Source organism: Crotalus tigris, unplaced genomic scaffold, assembly GCF_016545835.1.
Source record: "Crotalus tigris isolate CLP2741 ecotype Arizona unplaced genomic scaffold, ASM1654583v1 scf7180000024347.1601321, whole genome shotgun sequence".
In the NCBI taxonomy this organism is placed as follows: Eukaryota; Metazoa; Chordata; class Lepidosauria; order Squamata; family Viperidae; genus Crotalus; species Crotalus tigris.
This window is the reverse complement of record NW_024100516.1, coordinates 1,118,412-1,133,539: the sequence shown is the minus strand read 5'-3', so window position 1 is coordinate 1,133,539 and position 15,128 is coordinate 1,118,412. Positions and strand designations below refer to the sequence as shown.

Genomic DNA, 15,128 nt, shown 5'->3' with positions numbered 1-15,128 from the left:
TCGTGGACTTCAACTCCCAGAATTCCTCAGCCAGCATGGCTGAGCTTGGAAACCTCTCCCTTTCCCCTCAGCGTGGCTGGCTCAGGAATTCTGGGAGTTGAAGTCCACGAGTCATAAAAGAGCCACGGTTGCCTACCCCTGACCTAGTTACATTGGCAGCGTTATCATTTTCCTACATTTAATTCTCCTCGCTTTGCACAAAACTTCTTGTTTTGCCCTTCTCTTGCTGCGTAGCTTGAGTGACTCCTATATCATTTCCTCTCTTGAATTTTAACTAAAGATGGGATTTAATTGCCACAATAATGTAAATGTGTTTCCATATGCTAATCCAGAGGTGTCAAATTCAATTTCATTGAGGGCCACATCAGGATTGTGGTTGCCCTCGGGTGGGCGTGGCCTGGGTGGGTGCAGCCTACTGAGTGGGCATGGATGGAATGGGTGTAGCCTACTGGGTGGGCATGGCCAGCTCTACATCGTTGGCGTCAAGGGTGCCTGTAGGGGCCTGGGCAGGAGTGGGACAGATCTGAGGGTCTCTGGCAGAAGGGGGTGGGACCAGGGCAAGCGCCAAGGCATGGTGCATTTCTTCATTCCTCACAAAGAGTGACACCTCCCCAGCATGCACCCAGGAGGTGGGGTCGACGCACCAGGGGCCGGTTCCTCCCTGTTTCCAGACGGCCTTGTGGAGCTAAGACTGAATGTGTTTCAGCAGAGATGGCCACCACAAAATTATACATTGGCTCCCGGCAGCGGGGGCCGTTCCTTCACTGTTTCCAGGATGGCTTCACGGGCCACATGAAGCCACTTCGCAGGCCGCATCCAGCCCCCGGGCCTTGTGTTTGACATGTCTGTGCTAGTCGAAGACTAAGTGGAAAGCAGTTTTAGCAAATTTCCCCCAGAAATTAATGACCTTCGTCCTAACAACCTGAAAGCTGCATACTGATGGGATTCCTTCTCTCTTTATTTACAGATCTACACCAGATTGTCTGTCTTCTACTGGGCAAACCATAGGTAAAGCAGAAAGAATCTGGGTCCAAGTCAGATGTCAGCTGTACAAATGAGCTTAACTGCCGCCGTTTTTTCTTCTCGTTCTAGGTTGCCACATAGAACCGATATATGTGTTTCAAAAAGAACTTGGTTAGCTTCTGGGCATAGGGAAGTCCTGAGCAAGGGATGAAATGCACTGGCTTGGAATCTCTTTTCCATGCCCAGTTCACGGGGCTAAATTGTCTGTCGGAACCATGACGTCAGGACTGAATGGCGCAATGCAGCTGATAGGGTACACAGCTAAAGGAGCAGAATAAGTGAGGGTTGAAGGAGGAAACGACCCAAAACGCTGACATTACCTGCACCGTGTCTGTCACTGATCAGTGGTTCTCAACCTGTGGGTTGGGACCCCATTTGGGGTCGAACGACCATTTCACGGGGGTCGCCAAACAACACAGTCCGCCATTTTTTTCCCCCTTTTCCTTAGCTGTGCTACTTCCTTTTATTCTGTTGGCTTTTGAAAGCCAATAGAATAGACTCTCTTGAATAGACTCTAATTCTATTGGCTTTCAAAAGCCAATAGGAATTGTCCAGGCTGCCTCTGCCCTGCGCTGCACCAGTTGAGTAGTCCTCGACTTACGACCGGTTGGGGGTCGCGGCATTAAAAAGGTTGAGAACTACTGCTCTTGAGTGAGGTGGCCGGTTCAAAAATGTGAAAAATAAATTATGACGCGTACACACAGACACACACATGTATGTATATGTGTATGTGTGTACATTGTGTGCGTGAGACCACATGCACACAACCATCCCCAAATTATCCTTTTAGAGGTCAAGGCCTAATCAGTCAGTCAAGGACCTGAGAATCTCTTTTAAGATTTCAGTCTGGACAATTCTTCAGTGTCTTCTCCTTGAGTCAGCGGTGCAAAAATTGCGAATTACTTAATGTTGAGAATGACTTCTCAGATTCCGTGGGAGTCCTACAGTTGGAATGACTTTAGATGCCATTTAGTTCAGAGAACCCTTACAACAGGGGTCTCCACACTTGGCCACTTTAAGACTTGTGGACTTCAACTCCCAGAATTCCTCAGCCAGCCATGCTGGCTGAGGAATTCTGGGAGTTGGAGTCCACAAGTCTTAAAGTGGCCAAGTTTGGAGACCCCTGTCTTACAACATCACCAAGTAGTGGGCGTCCAAGCTCACCCTAACATACAGTAGTGGCCAAAATTGTGGAAACCTTTTGGGAAAAGTGTATTTTTGAGGTTTGATGGCTAATAACACCACTTTTTTTTGGAGTAGTACCATAAGATTATATATCACTGGAAAGATAATTTAATCAAGAATGTAGTGCAACAAAGTTTGTTCAATTATCTGTACTGTATTCTATGAAAAATTATAGCCAAATAACCGGAAAAAGGAAGCACAACTTGCTTAGGTTGATATCGGAGCTTTCCTTCATCAGACTGTAGCCAATGGGCATGAGGGTTTAGAGAGCCAATCGGGTGTCGTCTTGTTTTGGCAATGAGCCAATCAGATCACAGTAGGATCCAGTGATTGATGTCCTGTATTGAAGCTTAGAGGAGGACATTTGTCAGAGTGTTATGTGATGGCTATCAGGTCAATGGGGTTTCTTTGTGTTCTTTCACTGAGTGAGCTTGTAAAATGTAATAAAATTAAAGTCACGGTGCAAAGAGTTGACTGGTCACCCAGAGAGCGATGTAAAATAGTATTAAGTGAACAAGGCTACAGCTATAAAGAAATTAGAAGAAAAATGGGTGGAAACGTAACGAAAGCTGGCATTTCTACTGTACACTTTTCCCAAAAGGTTTCCACAATTTTGGCCACGACTGTATGGCAGCCTCTTGTGTTGGCTGAGAGCTTGTACAGTTAGGGAGCCCCTTCTGACTTATTTATTCCCACACCACAACATTCTAGGGATAGGAGGAAAATTGCTGAGAGACAGAGACTTTGCTTTATTGAGAATAGTGCTGTAGCAAAGTATAGATAGTCCTTGACATGCAGCCATTTGTTTAGTGACCGAAGTTACTAAACAAATGGCTGAAAAAAAAAAGCGACTTACAAGTTACCAATGCTTGTGCTTACAACCATCGCACTATCCAATGGTGGGATTCAGCCGGTTCGCACCAGTTCGGCAGAACCGGTAGCTAATTTTTTGTTACCCAGGCCCAGAATAGACTTCCGGAAACGGCATCCACACACAGAGAACCGGTTGTTCCCATATTTGAATCCCACCACTGGCGCTATCCCATGGTCATGTGATCAAAATTCAAACACTTGGCAACTGACGTGCATTTACGACGATTTGCATATGCAACGTGATCACCCATTTGCAACCTTTTCAACTGGCTTCTGACAAAGTCAGCGGGAGAAACCGGATTTGCTTAGTGACGGTACGATTCACTTAGCAATTGCAGTGATTTGCTTAATAAAAAATATTAAATATCGCAAAGTGGGATGCAATTCACTGATCAAAACTGGCTTTGCTTAACAACATAAATTCTGGTCCCCAATTGTGGCCGTAAGTCAAGAACTGCCCGTAGATCAGAAGAGGAATGTCCAAAGGTATTTAAAAAAAGCAAATGTTATCTCAGTACTGAGGTCAGATCAAACTGGTTTAACTCGCTCTCTCTGTTTTTTATTGCAGTTAATCTTGCACGAATAATACCAAATGGACTCCTGGTGTTTTTTCCTTCATATCCGGTCATGAATAATAACCTGGAATTTTGGAGAGTAAGTTTCCGTTTTGGGGAATCAGACTAGCCCTTAGATCGGGGGGGGGGGTCTCCAAATTTGGAACTTTATAAGACTTTGGATTTCAACTTCAACAGTCTGGCTGGGAAATTCTGGGAGTTGAAGTCCACAAGTCTAAAAGTGGCCAAGTTTGAAGACTTCTCCCTTATAAATATGATGGGGGAGTTCTCCCTATTTTTATTTTAATCTAATCTCTTCTGTTTCTGCTCTGCTAGACCCATGATATTGCCAGAAAAATAGAAGCACTGAAGCCAATGTTTGTAGAACCGAAACACAAAGGAGCATTCACAGAGGTCAGTGAGATTTCCTCATACTTTATTTTTTTTCCTAGGAAATCACTTCTCTTTCAGAAGCCTTGCCCAGTCAGCTCCCTTTGAGATTTCGTATTAATTGGCTTAGTGATAGATTCAAAAGCTTTCATAAATTTGACCCTCGGCTTGTTGACTAAAGAAGAATATTGGGCCAAGAAAGATATAAAATGTTAAGTGGGCCAAAACATAGTCATAATATTAGGTGATGATAGTTTAATGCTTTGAGATTCCATAAGGGTCATGCCTCAAGACTGCTGAGAAAGAGATTCTCCCAGAATTGGTCCTTGAATGGAGATTGAGCATAGAAGAGTGTACGGACAAGTCCTTCTCAGTCTTCTGGATAACGTTTTTCAATTCTCCAAGATGCTTGGGGTTCTGCTTCTTCAAAACTGAAGAAACGTCTTGGATGAGAAGCAAAATGTTTTCAAAGAAATCCCCAAGAAAGTGCAGTTGCCTTTTGAAAAAGCACCTTTGGGACAACCATAACCTGGATGATTGAGAATCTCCATAGACACAAAGCCACTGTGCCAGTGGTGGCGAACCTATGGCAAAGGTGCCGGAGGCGGCACTCGGAGCCCTCTCTGTGGGCACACGTGCTGTTGCCCCGGCCCTGCCTCCCCCCACGACCCCCTCCTCTCCAGCAGCCCCTCTGAAGGAGACTCGCCCTCGAGCGTGGCCCACACGGAGCAGCGTAGCCAAGGACATGGCAGCCAGGCAGCGTAGACAAGACTCTGCCCTCGTACCCCATCATGCAGTTTATGCTGCAGGACGCGGGCAGAGAGTGTGGCCACCATAGCGCTGCTGGGCTGCCTGGGTGATCCGTGGTGGGCCCTGGAGGCAGTGAGTGGTCCTGTGGGCAGGTGGGGCAGGGGATGGGGCAGCAGGGCAGGGGCGGGGTGAGGGGGTGGAGCGGGGCCAGTTTTTGGGCACTCGGTCTCTAAAAGGTTCGCCATCACTGACAATGCTGTCCCCGCTCACTCACATACATAGAAATTTATTAATATTCCCCAGCAATTTCCTTCATCAAAAACCCAGACTGTCCCAATTAAGTCTAGCCAAAAGCAGACCGATGCTAGTCCATAGAGCAGGGGTCTTGAAACTTGGCCTTTTGATGACTTGTGGACTTCAACTCCCAGAATTCCTCAGCTAGGCATGCTGGCTGGGGAATTCTGGGAGTTGAAGTCCACAAGTCATCAAAGGGCCAAGTTTGAAGACCCGTACCATAGAGCAATGGCCAATGAGTCCACAAGGCACTTGAAAGTTTCCCAAACAAGACAAATCTACCAGGCAAAATTAAATCCACAACACAAGAGAAAGAAAAGTCAGACTTCACAGGGCATGATCCAAAATCAAGGCATGGAGTCAATCCAAAGCAAGGCAGGGATCACAACAACCAAGAAACAGGCAGCTAGGAAATGAACGCATTATCCCCAACATCATCTCCATCTGTCTGCTTGCTAAATAGCCAGCTTCTGGTGCAGCCCATCAAGAGGGATAGGGCTGCCTCCTCACAAGTAGTTGGGCTGACCTTCACTGCTCCTGCCTTTTCTCTGCCCTACATGTTCCCGGATCAGGTGCAAAAGGCACTTCCTTCTCTCATTCCTGACCAGCTGCAGCTGCACACTTTCCCCCACCTGAAGCCATGGGCCTGTCCTGCTGCAGCTGTGCTTCAGCCAACTCCCTTTCATCCGGCTGCTGAGAGCCATTGACCAACTCCCCTCCTGACGCGCCCAGGACTGGTTCATTCTCCTCCAAACTGACATCTGGAGAGGTATCTGGGAGAATCATCACAACCACAGAACCATTTTTTTATACCTTTCCTGAAGGTGCCCTGTCTTACCTCCGGGCAGAGGGAGACTGTCCCATAGGGAGGGTGCAATGGCAACAGTCTTCCTGAACCCCCCCCCCCCCGCCAGTTGGACTTCTTTGGTTGAGTCCACCACATACCTGATGGGATGGACTAATACAGGGGTGTCAAACTCGCAACGTCACATGATGTGTCGTGACGTATCGTGACTTTTTCTCCATTGCCGGCGATGGGGTGGGCACGGTTTCGGCATGACGCGTCCAGCCCCTGGGCCGGCAGTTTGACATCCCTGGGCTAATATAACAGGACAAAAATGATTCCATAGGTCATTTTATTTATTTATTTATTTATTTAGAACAAGGGGAGGGAACTGTGGCCCGTTTATGACTTGTGGACTGGTTGGCTCAGGAATTCGGGGAGTTGAAGTCCACGAATCATAAAGGGGCCATAGTTCCCCACCTCTAGTTTAGAAGGTGAGGTAAAATCCTTGCACAAAATCCAGCTTGTTTGGTTGTTGGCGACACAGTGAATTTTGCAAAACCAGTCAGTGGGCTAATGAGGTAACTAGATTAGGCAGCCTATGCATGGCCCCCAATCTGGGGGCTGCCAATTAAAGGCTACATCAGTGGTTCTCAACCTGTGGGTCGGGACCCCATTTGGGGTCGAAAGACCATTTCACGGGGGTCGCCAAGCAACACAGTCCGCCATTTTCCCCCCCTTTTCCTTAGCTGTGCTACTCCCTTTTATTCTATTGGCTTTTGAAAGCCAATAGAATAGACTCTCTTGAATAGAGTCTAATTCTACTGGCTTTCAAAAGCCAATAGGAATTGTCCAGGCTGTCTCTGCCCTGCTGAGCCCGCCAAAAGTCCCATTCTGCAAACGGTGCTGCACCAGTTGAGTAGTCCTCGACTTACGACCGGTCGAGTACTCGACTTATGACCGGGTGGGGGTCGCGGCATTAAAAAGGTTGAGAACCACTGGGCTACATGCTTTGGGGCCATGGTCACTGTATAATCATTTTTGGAGGGAGACTGGATTAGTAAATGCTGAGTTATGAAATACGCTATTTTTACTCGGTAAGAGTGAAGACAGTTGACCCTTGGGAACAGGGAAAGAATTGTGTGTTCTTTGTGTATTTTGACCTTCTTGTGTGAGTAGCAGGAACGGGAGTTTTCTGTTTTCTTTTGCTCGGCATGACTGAGGAATTTCTTATTGTGGTTGGAAGAGGCCAGTGCTAACATGAGTTCATCAGTTATCACCAACGCCAGCAACTCTTAGTTTAAAGCAGTGTTTTCCAATCTTTTATTATTATTATTATTATTATATATTTTATTTTATTCAAAACAAAGTTGAAATTCAAAATACAGAACTCCCCCCCCCCCAAAAAATCCAAAAGGACAAAAAAAACAACAACCCCAAAGCAATTGAAGCATTAAAAAGGTCCATTAAAAAATGACATGATACCCATACTATCCTAGTTAAATACTTAATAATAATAATAACAATGATGATGATGATGGAAGAGACCTTGGAGGTCATCTAGTCCAACCCCCTGCTCAGGCAGGAAACCCTACACCATTTCAGACAAATGGCTGTCCAGTCTCTTCTTAAAAACTTCCAGTGTTGGAGCATTCACCACTTCTGGAAGCAGGTAGTTCCACTGGTTAATTGTTCTAACTGTCAGGAAGTTTCTTCTTAGTTCTAGACCAGTGATGGCGAACCTTTTAGGGACCGAGTGCCCAAACTGCAACCCAAAACCCACATGTATCGTCAGGTGCCAGATGGGCGTGGCCACAGTGGTAACGGCAGACTGGGTGGGACTAAAAAGTTCAATCAAGCAATTCCAACTTTGCAAGATCTTTTTTTTTCCCTGCAAGAAGTTGAAATTGACTGATTGATTGAACTTTTTTTTTTGCACACGGCGGCAGAGGCCTAAAGCGAAAAGGTTTTATAAAACCCAGCTGAAGGCCGAGGACTGGGGCGACGGCGCGCATGCTCACAGAGAGGGCTCTGAGTGCCGCCTCTGGCAGCCGTGCCATAGGTTCGCCACCATTGTTCTAGCTTGCTTCTCTCCTTGATTAGTTTCCATCCCTTGCTTCTTGTCCTGCCCTCAGGCGCTTTAGAGAATAACTTGACTCCCTCTTCTTTGGGGCAGCCCCTGAGATATTGGAACACTGCTATCATGTCCCTCCTCGTCCTTCTCTTTGTTAAACTAGACATATCCAATTCCAGCAACCGTTCCTTATGCTTTAGCCTCCAGTCCCCTAATCATCTTTGTTGCTTTGATACCCGTACTATCTTCTCTAATTAAATACTGATTAATACATTATTACAACATTAAGTGGCAAATGGGTATCAGTAGCTTAAATTTTTTGGGAGGGCTTGATTCCCAATGAGCGGGAACTAATCTTGATTACTTGCAAGCAGGAAGGACACTGCTGGAACATACATTCAGTTCAGGACTTTGCTTTTATTTTGCACTCTACATGCAGCTGCCCTGGGAAAAGTATCCGGAGGCTTCCGTTGCTTCATAATGTGGTGGTATCACGGTTCCGATAAATGAGACCAGTTAAAAAGAACTCCAAGGCAAAAAAAAAAAATCATTAAAGAACATATTTATTTGGCTACATAGTATCCGCAAAATCAAAAGTGAAACCAAGAGTGAAGTTTCCCCCCCCCCAAAAGTTACAATGTTACACAAGTTGAACTTCCCACCCCAGCAATATGTCATAAATCACATTCTCCAATTAACTACTTGTGTGGACTTTCTAAGGCAGTGATGGCGAATCTTTTAGAGCAGTGGTTCTCAACCTGTGGGTCGCGACCCCATTTGGGGTCGAACGACCATTTCATGGGGGTCGCCAAACAACGCAGTCCGCCATTTTTTCCCCCTTTTCCTTAGCTGTGCTACTCCCTTTTATTCTATTGGCTTTTGAAAGCCAATAGAATAGACTATCTTGAATAGAGTCTAATTCTATTGGCTTTCAAAAGCCAATAGGAATTGTCCAGGCTGTCTCTGCCCTGCTGAGCCGCCAAAAGTCCCATTCTGCAAACGGTGCTGCACCAGTTGAGTAGTCCTCGACTTACGACCGGTTGAGTAGTCCTCGACTTACGACCGGTTGGGGGGTCGCGGCATTAAAAAGGTTGAGAACCACTGTTTTAGAGCAGTGTTTCTCAACCTTGACAATTTTAAAACATGTGGACTTCAACTGGCTGTGGAATTCTGGGAGTTGAAGTCCACATGCCTTAAAATTGTCAAGGTTGAGAAACACTGTTTTAGAGACTGAGGGCCCAAACCACAACCCAAAACCCACTTATTTATCGCAGAGTGCCAGGGCCGCATCAGCATTGTGGTACCCTGGGGGGGGGAGGGCAGGGAGACGCCTCTGAGTGCTGCCTCTGGCACGCAAAAACCAGGGGCGCAAAAATGGGCCACCGTGCTGCAAGGCGCAGAAACGGCCACCACTGCGCCACAGGGTGCAGATACAAGGCGCTGCACCATGCAAGAATGGGGCTGGGCTAGTGAGTATCACGCAGGCACTAGCCCCACCCCATTTGCAGCGTGTGCATGCTTGCGGTCCCGTGCCGCATGCACGCAGGTAAAATGCTTCCTCCTCCCTTTTCTTCCAGTCCACCAATCGACAATGGTTGGTGACCTCTGCTCTACTACCTCTACTCGAGCTTGCAAGTCAGCCGCTTCGCCTCCTTGGTGCTGGACAGGGCTCCTGCTTTGGGTGACGGTGGCATGCGTGCCCACAGAGAGGGCTCTGAATGCCGCCTCTGGCACGCGTGCCATAGTTTCGCCACCACTGTTCTAAGGAAAGCTGTAGCCCACCAGGACTTTGGTTCCCAGGGGACAATTTATTATTTTGTCTATAACCTTAAAAGCACATGTCCTCCCTCCCATACTTCAGCCACATTTTTTTGTAGAGTTGACAGGTGGCTTGAATAGTTTTGTGCAAGCTTAGATTTGCACATGTGTCGCCTCTCTTGCAGGATCTGCATTGGCTGCTGATTTGCTTCCAAGTCTAACTCAAAGTGCTGGTTGTGACCTTGAAACCCTGCGGTGGCTTGCAGTCAGGTTATTTGAAGGACCATCTTTTCCCAGCCATATCGACTGGATCCACCAGAGCAGGGAGGCAGGGAACATTACAGGTCCCCTCTCTTAAGGAGGTCCACCTTGTGGGACCGAGAAGAAGGGCCTTCTCCGCGGTGGCTCGCTCCCTGCGGAACATCAGCCAGCCGTGTGCGGCAGCTGCCAAAAAGGCCCACACAGTGCTGGGCTGCATTAACAGAGAGATAGAATCAAGATCACGCAAAGTGTTAATACTACTTTACAAGGCCCTGGTAAGGCCACACTTGGAATACGGCATCCAGTTTTGGTCACCACAATGTAAAAAAGATGTTGAGACTCTAGAAAGAGTACAGAGAAGAGCAACAAAGATGATCAGGGGACTGGAGGCTAAAACATATAAGGAAAGGCTGCTGGACTTGGGTCTGTCTAGTCTAATGAAAAGAAGGACTAGGGGGAACATGATAGCAGTCTTCTACTATCTCAGGGACTGCCCCAAAGAAGAGGGAGTCAAGCTATTCTCCAAAGCGCCTGAAGGCAGGACAAGAAGCAACAGATGGAAACTAACTAAAGAGAGAAGCAACCTGGAATTAAGAAGAACAGTGAGGGCAATTAACCAGTGGAACAACCTGCCTCCAGAAGCGGTGAATGCTCCAACGCTGGAAGTTTTTAAGAAGAGACTGGACAACCATTTGTCCGAAATGGCATAAGGTTTCCCACCTGAGCAAGGGGGTTGGACTAGATGACCTCCAAGGTCCCTTCCAACATCATCATCATCATATCATCATTATTATTATATAAGATTGGCCCCCACTGTGACACTCTTTCATAAGGCCCTGAAGACGTGGTTCTGCCAGTAGGCCTAGGGACCCCAGAGTGATATGGAGCCCATAATGTGGCTGATCTGACTGTTGTTGCTGGGTGTGTATGTGTGCGTGGAGGTTTATTGCGTTTTGTCGTTGAGCTTTTTCTTTGTAAGTCACCTGGAGTCACACTGAGTGAGTTGAGCAGCCATATGAATTTTCTTCATGAATTAGTACTAATAAATAAATTACAGGTAGTTCTCAACCTGTGACCGCAACTGAGCCTCAAATTTCCATTGCTAAGGAAGGCGGTTGTTAAACGAGTTGCTCTCCATTTTACGACTTTTTTTTTTGCTACAGTTGTTAAGCGAACTACTGCAGTTCTTAAGTGAATCAGGCGGTCGTTACTTGAGTCAGGCTTGCCTCAATTGACTTTGCTTGTTGGAAGCCAGCTGGGAAGGTTACAAATGGGCATCACGTCACGCTGGGAGAGTGCAACAGTCATAGGTACATGCCAGTTGCCAAGGGCCCAAAATCCGATCACGTGATTATAAGTCACTTTTTTCAGTGCCGTTTGCAACTTCGAGCGGTCACTAAATGAACCGTTGTATGTCGAGGACTGCCTGTCTTTGAAGTGAATTCCTAGCTCTTTCAGTGCAAACATTCGTTGCCGATTGCTTTTCAGTTTTTTTCCCAACCCAGAAAGTTACAGAGAGGACTTCTAATTGCTGGTATAATCAGACCCTTTTTACTACTCTCTTTTGGATGGAGCCGTTCCAGAATTAATGTTATTTCTTAAATGCTTCCAAAAGAACTAAGTACATCTTGAAATAAAATACCTTCCTTCATCTGGATTCACTCTGAGGAGAATGCACATGCAGAACCCTATTAGACAGTTCATGATGTTAATGTTCTAGTGAGACTAACTAGGTGTATCCAGAAAGTACAGTATGTGGTGTCCTTGGTGCTCTCTGAGCTTGTTTTTTTTTTTTTCAGGTGTTTCATTACTCAAGCTAGGGACTAGCTGACAACCTCAGTGTCTTTAACCATTGAGCCGTCTCGCCGCTTAATTGACATTAGTTTGTTGGTAAACGTATCCACTGATCATGAGCATCGCTATGAGCCCACAATTCACCAATGAATTCACATTTCTTGAATAAAATCATTGGTGTCTTCTTTTCCTAATGCATGCATTTCATTTTATTAGCTTCTATAGCACTAAATGGTCAGAGTACCGTATTTTCCGGCTTATAAGACGATTTTCTAAAGCATGCAAATCGGCTCCGAAGTCAGGGGTCGTCTTATACGCCGAGTCGTCTTATACACCGGAAAATACGGTATGTTTTGCCTCGCACGTAGCTTCCCAAAACATAACAGACACAACTAGTAGGTGTGTTTTGTTTGACTTTCCTTGGAAAGTGATGTCATTCAGCTTCTGCATGAACATATCTGCCAGTGTTTTCCAATGAGAGATGGTTCTGTTTATTTAATTACACACGATGAGTGAAGCCTAAAACAGGATTCTAAAATTATACCACGTATCCTTGCTAGATCAAAGTGTAGTCTGTTAATATTTTCGTTTGAATTAAATTTAATTTCTCCCCTAGGTTATGGATGCCTATTATGAAAAAGTGGTCTGCCCAAAATCAAACGGTGCTATTTTCTTGGCTGTGTGCCGGGGAAAGGTACGTGCTGTCCAAGTTATATACAGTATTTAAATTTTATATATATATTGTGACTGCTGTTACTTTTTTATAATTCAGATCCTGTCCCGGTTCAAAATCCAGAATCGTAAAGCTCTAGAAGGAGAGTGGTTTATATTCAAGCGATATATTCAGCATAAACCTGAGCATGTTCCATAGCAGGGTTTTTTCCCAAACTTGGCAATTTTAAGATGGGTGACCTTCAACTCTCAGAATTTCCCAGCCAGCACTTCTGGTAATGAAGTCCTCCACACTTCTCAGAACTGCCAAGTTTGAAAAATACTGGTGGAAACTAGAGCCAGTGTTCTCCTGTCCAAATGATAACCAGATATAATTCCAACTAACTTTGCCAGATAAGCCGACATTAACTACATATGACCACCTGATGCTTTGCATGTTGCTTATTTTGGACACATTGCATTTCCTCCTATGTACAGCCAGCACGTGGGCTGAGGAATTCTAGGAATAGATGTCTACACATCTTAAAATTGCCAAGGTTGAGACACACTGCTCTCTTGTGTGTGCTGGAAGTCGTCATCTGATTCCCAAAGGAGTGAAAGCGGGCTTGTTTTCGAATTGTGGTTCTGGAGAAGACTCGTGGGAGTCCCTCGGACTGCAGGGAGATCCAATCAGTCGATCCTAAAGGAAATCAACCCTGGCTGTCCTTTAGAAGGACAGTGTCAACACTACAAACGAATTTGGCTGAAGCCATTTCCGCTTCATTTTCAGTTGCCACAGAATTGGGAGGGGTGCTAGTGTGTACTTTTAAGTTTAGACAGAACAATAAATTGTCCTGTGGGAACCAAGGTCATTACTGACTGCATTTTGGCCGGGCTGAAACTTCTGTTAGAAAGCCCACTGCAAGTAGTTAATTGGGGAATTTGAGAAGTTCAACTTTGTAACGTAACCTTTGGGAGGGAACTTCAGTCTTGGGTTTCACTTTTGCTCGTGCTGATAATTTGTAGCCAAGTAAATATGTTCTTTAAGGAAACCTCTTGCTTTGGAGTTCTGTTTTTGCTGGTCTCATCTCTCGGAACCAAGACAGACAGATGCTGAAGCTGAAGCTCAAATAATTTGGCCACCTAGTGAGAAGGGAGGACTCATTGGAGAAGGCCCTGATGTTGGGGAAGATGGGAGGCAAAAGGAGAAGAGGACGGCAGAGGATGAGATGATTCGATAATGTCATTGACCCAATGAAGATGAACTTGGGCAAACTCCGGGAGACAGTGGAGGACAGAGGGGCCTGGCCATGCTGTGGTCCATGGGCTCGTGAAGAGTCGGACATGACTTAGCAACTGAACAGCAAACAGAAAGGAGGCTAAAGACTCAGTTGTTAACTGTTTGGGTGGCAGGTTGTCATTGACCTCTGCAGAACTCTTGAGAGCCCTCAAAAGTTGGGCAAAGCTAAGAACAGAATAGAACAGAGGATAGGATAAGACTAGTAGAGTAGAATAGAATAGAATAAGAATTAGAATAGAATAGAATAGAGAATAAGAGTAGAATAGAATAGATTAGAATAAGAATAGAATAGAATAAGAGTAGAATAGATTATAATAAGAATAGAATAGAATAGAATAGAATAGAATAGAATAGAATAGAATAGAATAGAATAGAATAGAATAGAATAGAATAGAATAGAATAGAATAGAATTCTTTATTGGCCAAGTATGAATGGACACACAAGGAATTTGTCTCCAGTGAATAAGCTGTAAAATAAAATCCATCTTTCCCAACACTGGGGTCTTTTCCAAGGAGTCCTCTCCTTTTCTTAGGTGGCCAGAGTATTTGAGCTTCAGCTTCAGGATCTGTCCTTCCACAGAACAGTCGGGGTTGATTTCCTTTAGGATTTAAACTTAAAATAAGCAATAGTGCTGAGACCTACACATCACCCCACAGTGCTCTTCAGCACACTCTGGTTTACAGAGTCAGTATGTGGTTCCCAACAACCTGGGTCCTCATTTTACCGACCTCAGAAGGATGGAAGGCTGAGTCAACCTTGAGCCAGTCAGGATCGAGCTCCAGGCTGTGGGCAGTTTGCCTGCAATACTCCGTTTAGCCACTGCGCCACCAGGACTAAGCTCCCACCCCACCCGTCGTCAAAAAAATCCTTGAGTATATGATACAATATGAGGCAGCACCTTGATTCCTGCAGTCATTTGTCCTTTAGGGGAACCCATGTTGATAAAACACGTTATCTGCCTGCAGGCTAGCGAAGGTTTGGACTTTGCTGATCAGAATGGACGAGGGGTCATCATCACTGGGCTTCCATACCCCCCTTTGAAAGAACCCAAAATCATGTTAAAGATGCAATTTTTGGATGAGATGAAGACAAAAGATGCCAATGGGCAGGTAAGGAGAGAGAAGCGTGGCTTTGATCATAGAAAATGTGTCAAAGGTTGAAATGTTTCTTTCCAAAACATTCCATTTTTGACCTTGCAATGGCCTCGTTGGACCCCATCTGAAATATCCTGCCTGTTTTTGAGTTGGTAAATCTGTATTTTGTTCTTCCCCTCTTTTCGTGTGGATTTCTGTCTTGATTTCTTGGGCTACAGGCGTCGTTGCTGAACACTTTCCAAACAGAACGAGCTGAGCTCGTAAACATTCTAACATTCTTCGTTTTGGTAAAAGATATTCGGGGTAGTTTATTGCTATTGCCGTTGTTACGTGTGAAACAGA

The 15,128-nt window shown here is 45.5% G+C and overlaps 1 protein-coding gene across 3 annotated transcripts in view; it reads left to right on the top strand.

The window, feature by feature from the left end:
* RTEL1 (regulator of telomere elongation helicase 1) overlaps positions 1–15,128 on the top strand; it is a 156,453-nt gene that overhangs the window by 75,098 nt on the left and 66,227 nt on the right. For all 3 annotated transcript variants that reach the window (XM_039326933.1, XM_039326932.1, XM_039326931.1), the window contains 5 exons: positions 968–1,008; positions 3,650–3,735; positions 3,972–4,049; positions 12,357–12,434; positions 14,658–14,801. In XM_039326933.1, coding sequence (XP_039182867.1) covers positions 968–1,008; positions 3,650–3,735; positions 3,972–4,049; positions 12,357–12,434; positions 14,658–14,801 — 427 coding nt within the window. The remainder of the gene's footprint in view (positions 1–967; positions 1,009–3,649; positions 3,736–3,971; positions 4,050–12,356; positions 12,435–14,657; positions 14,802–15,128) is intronic.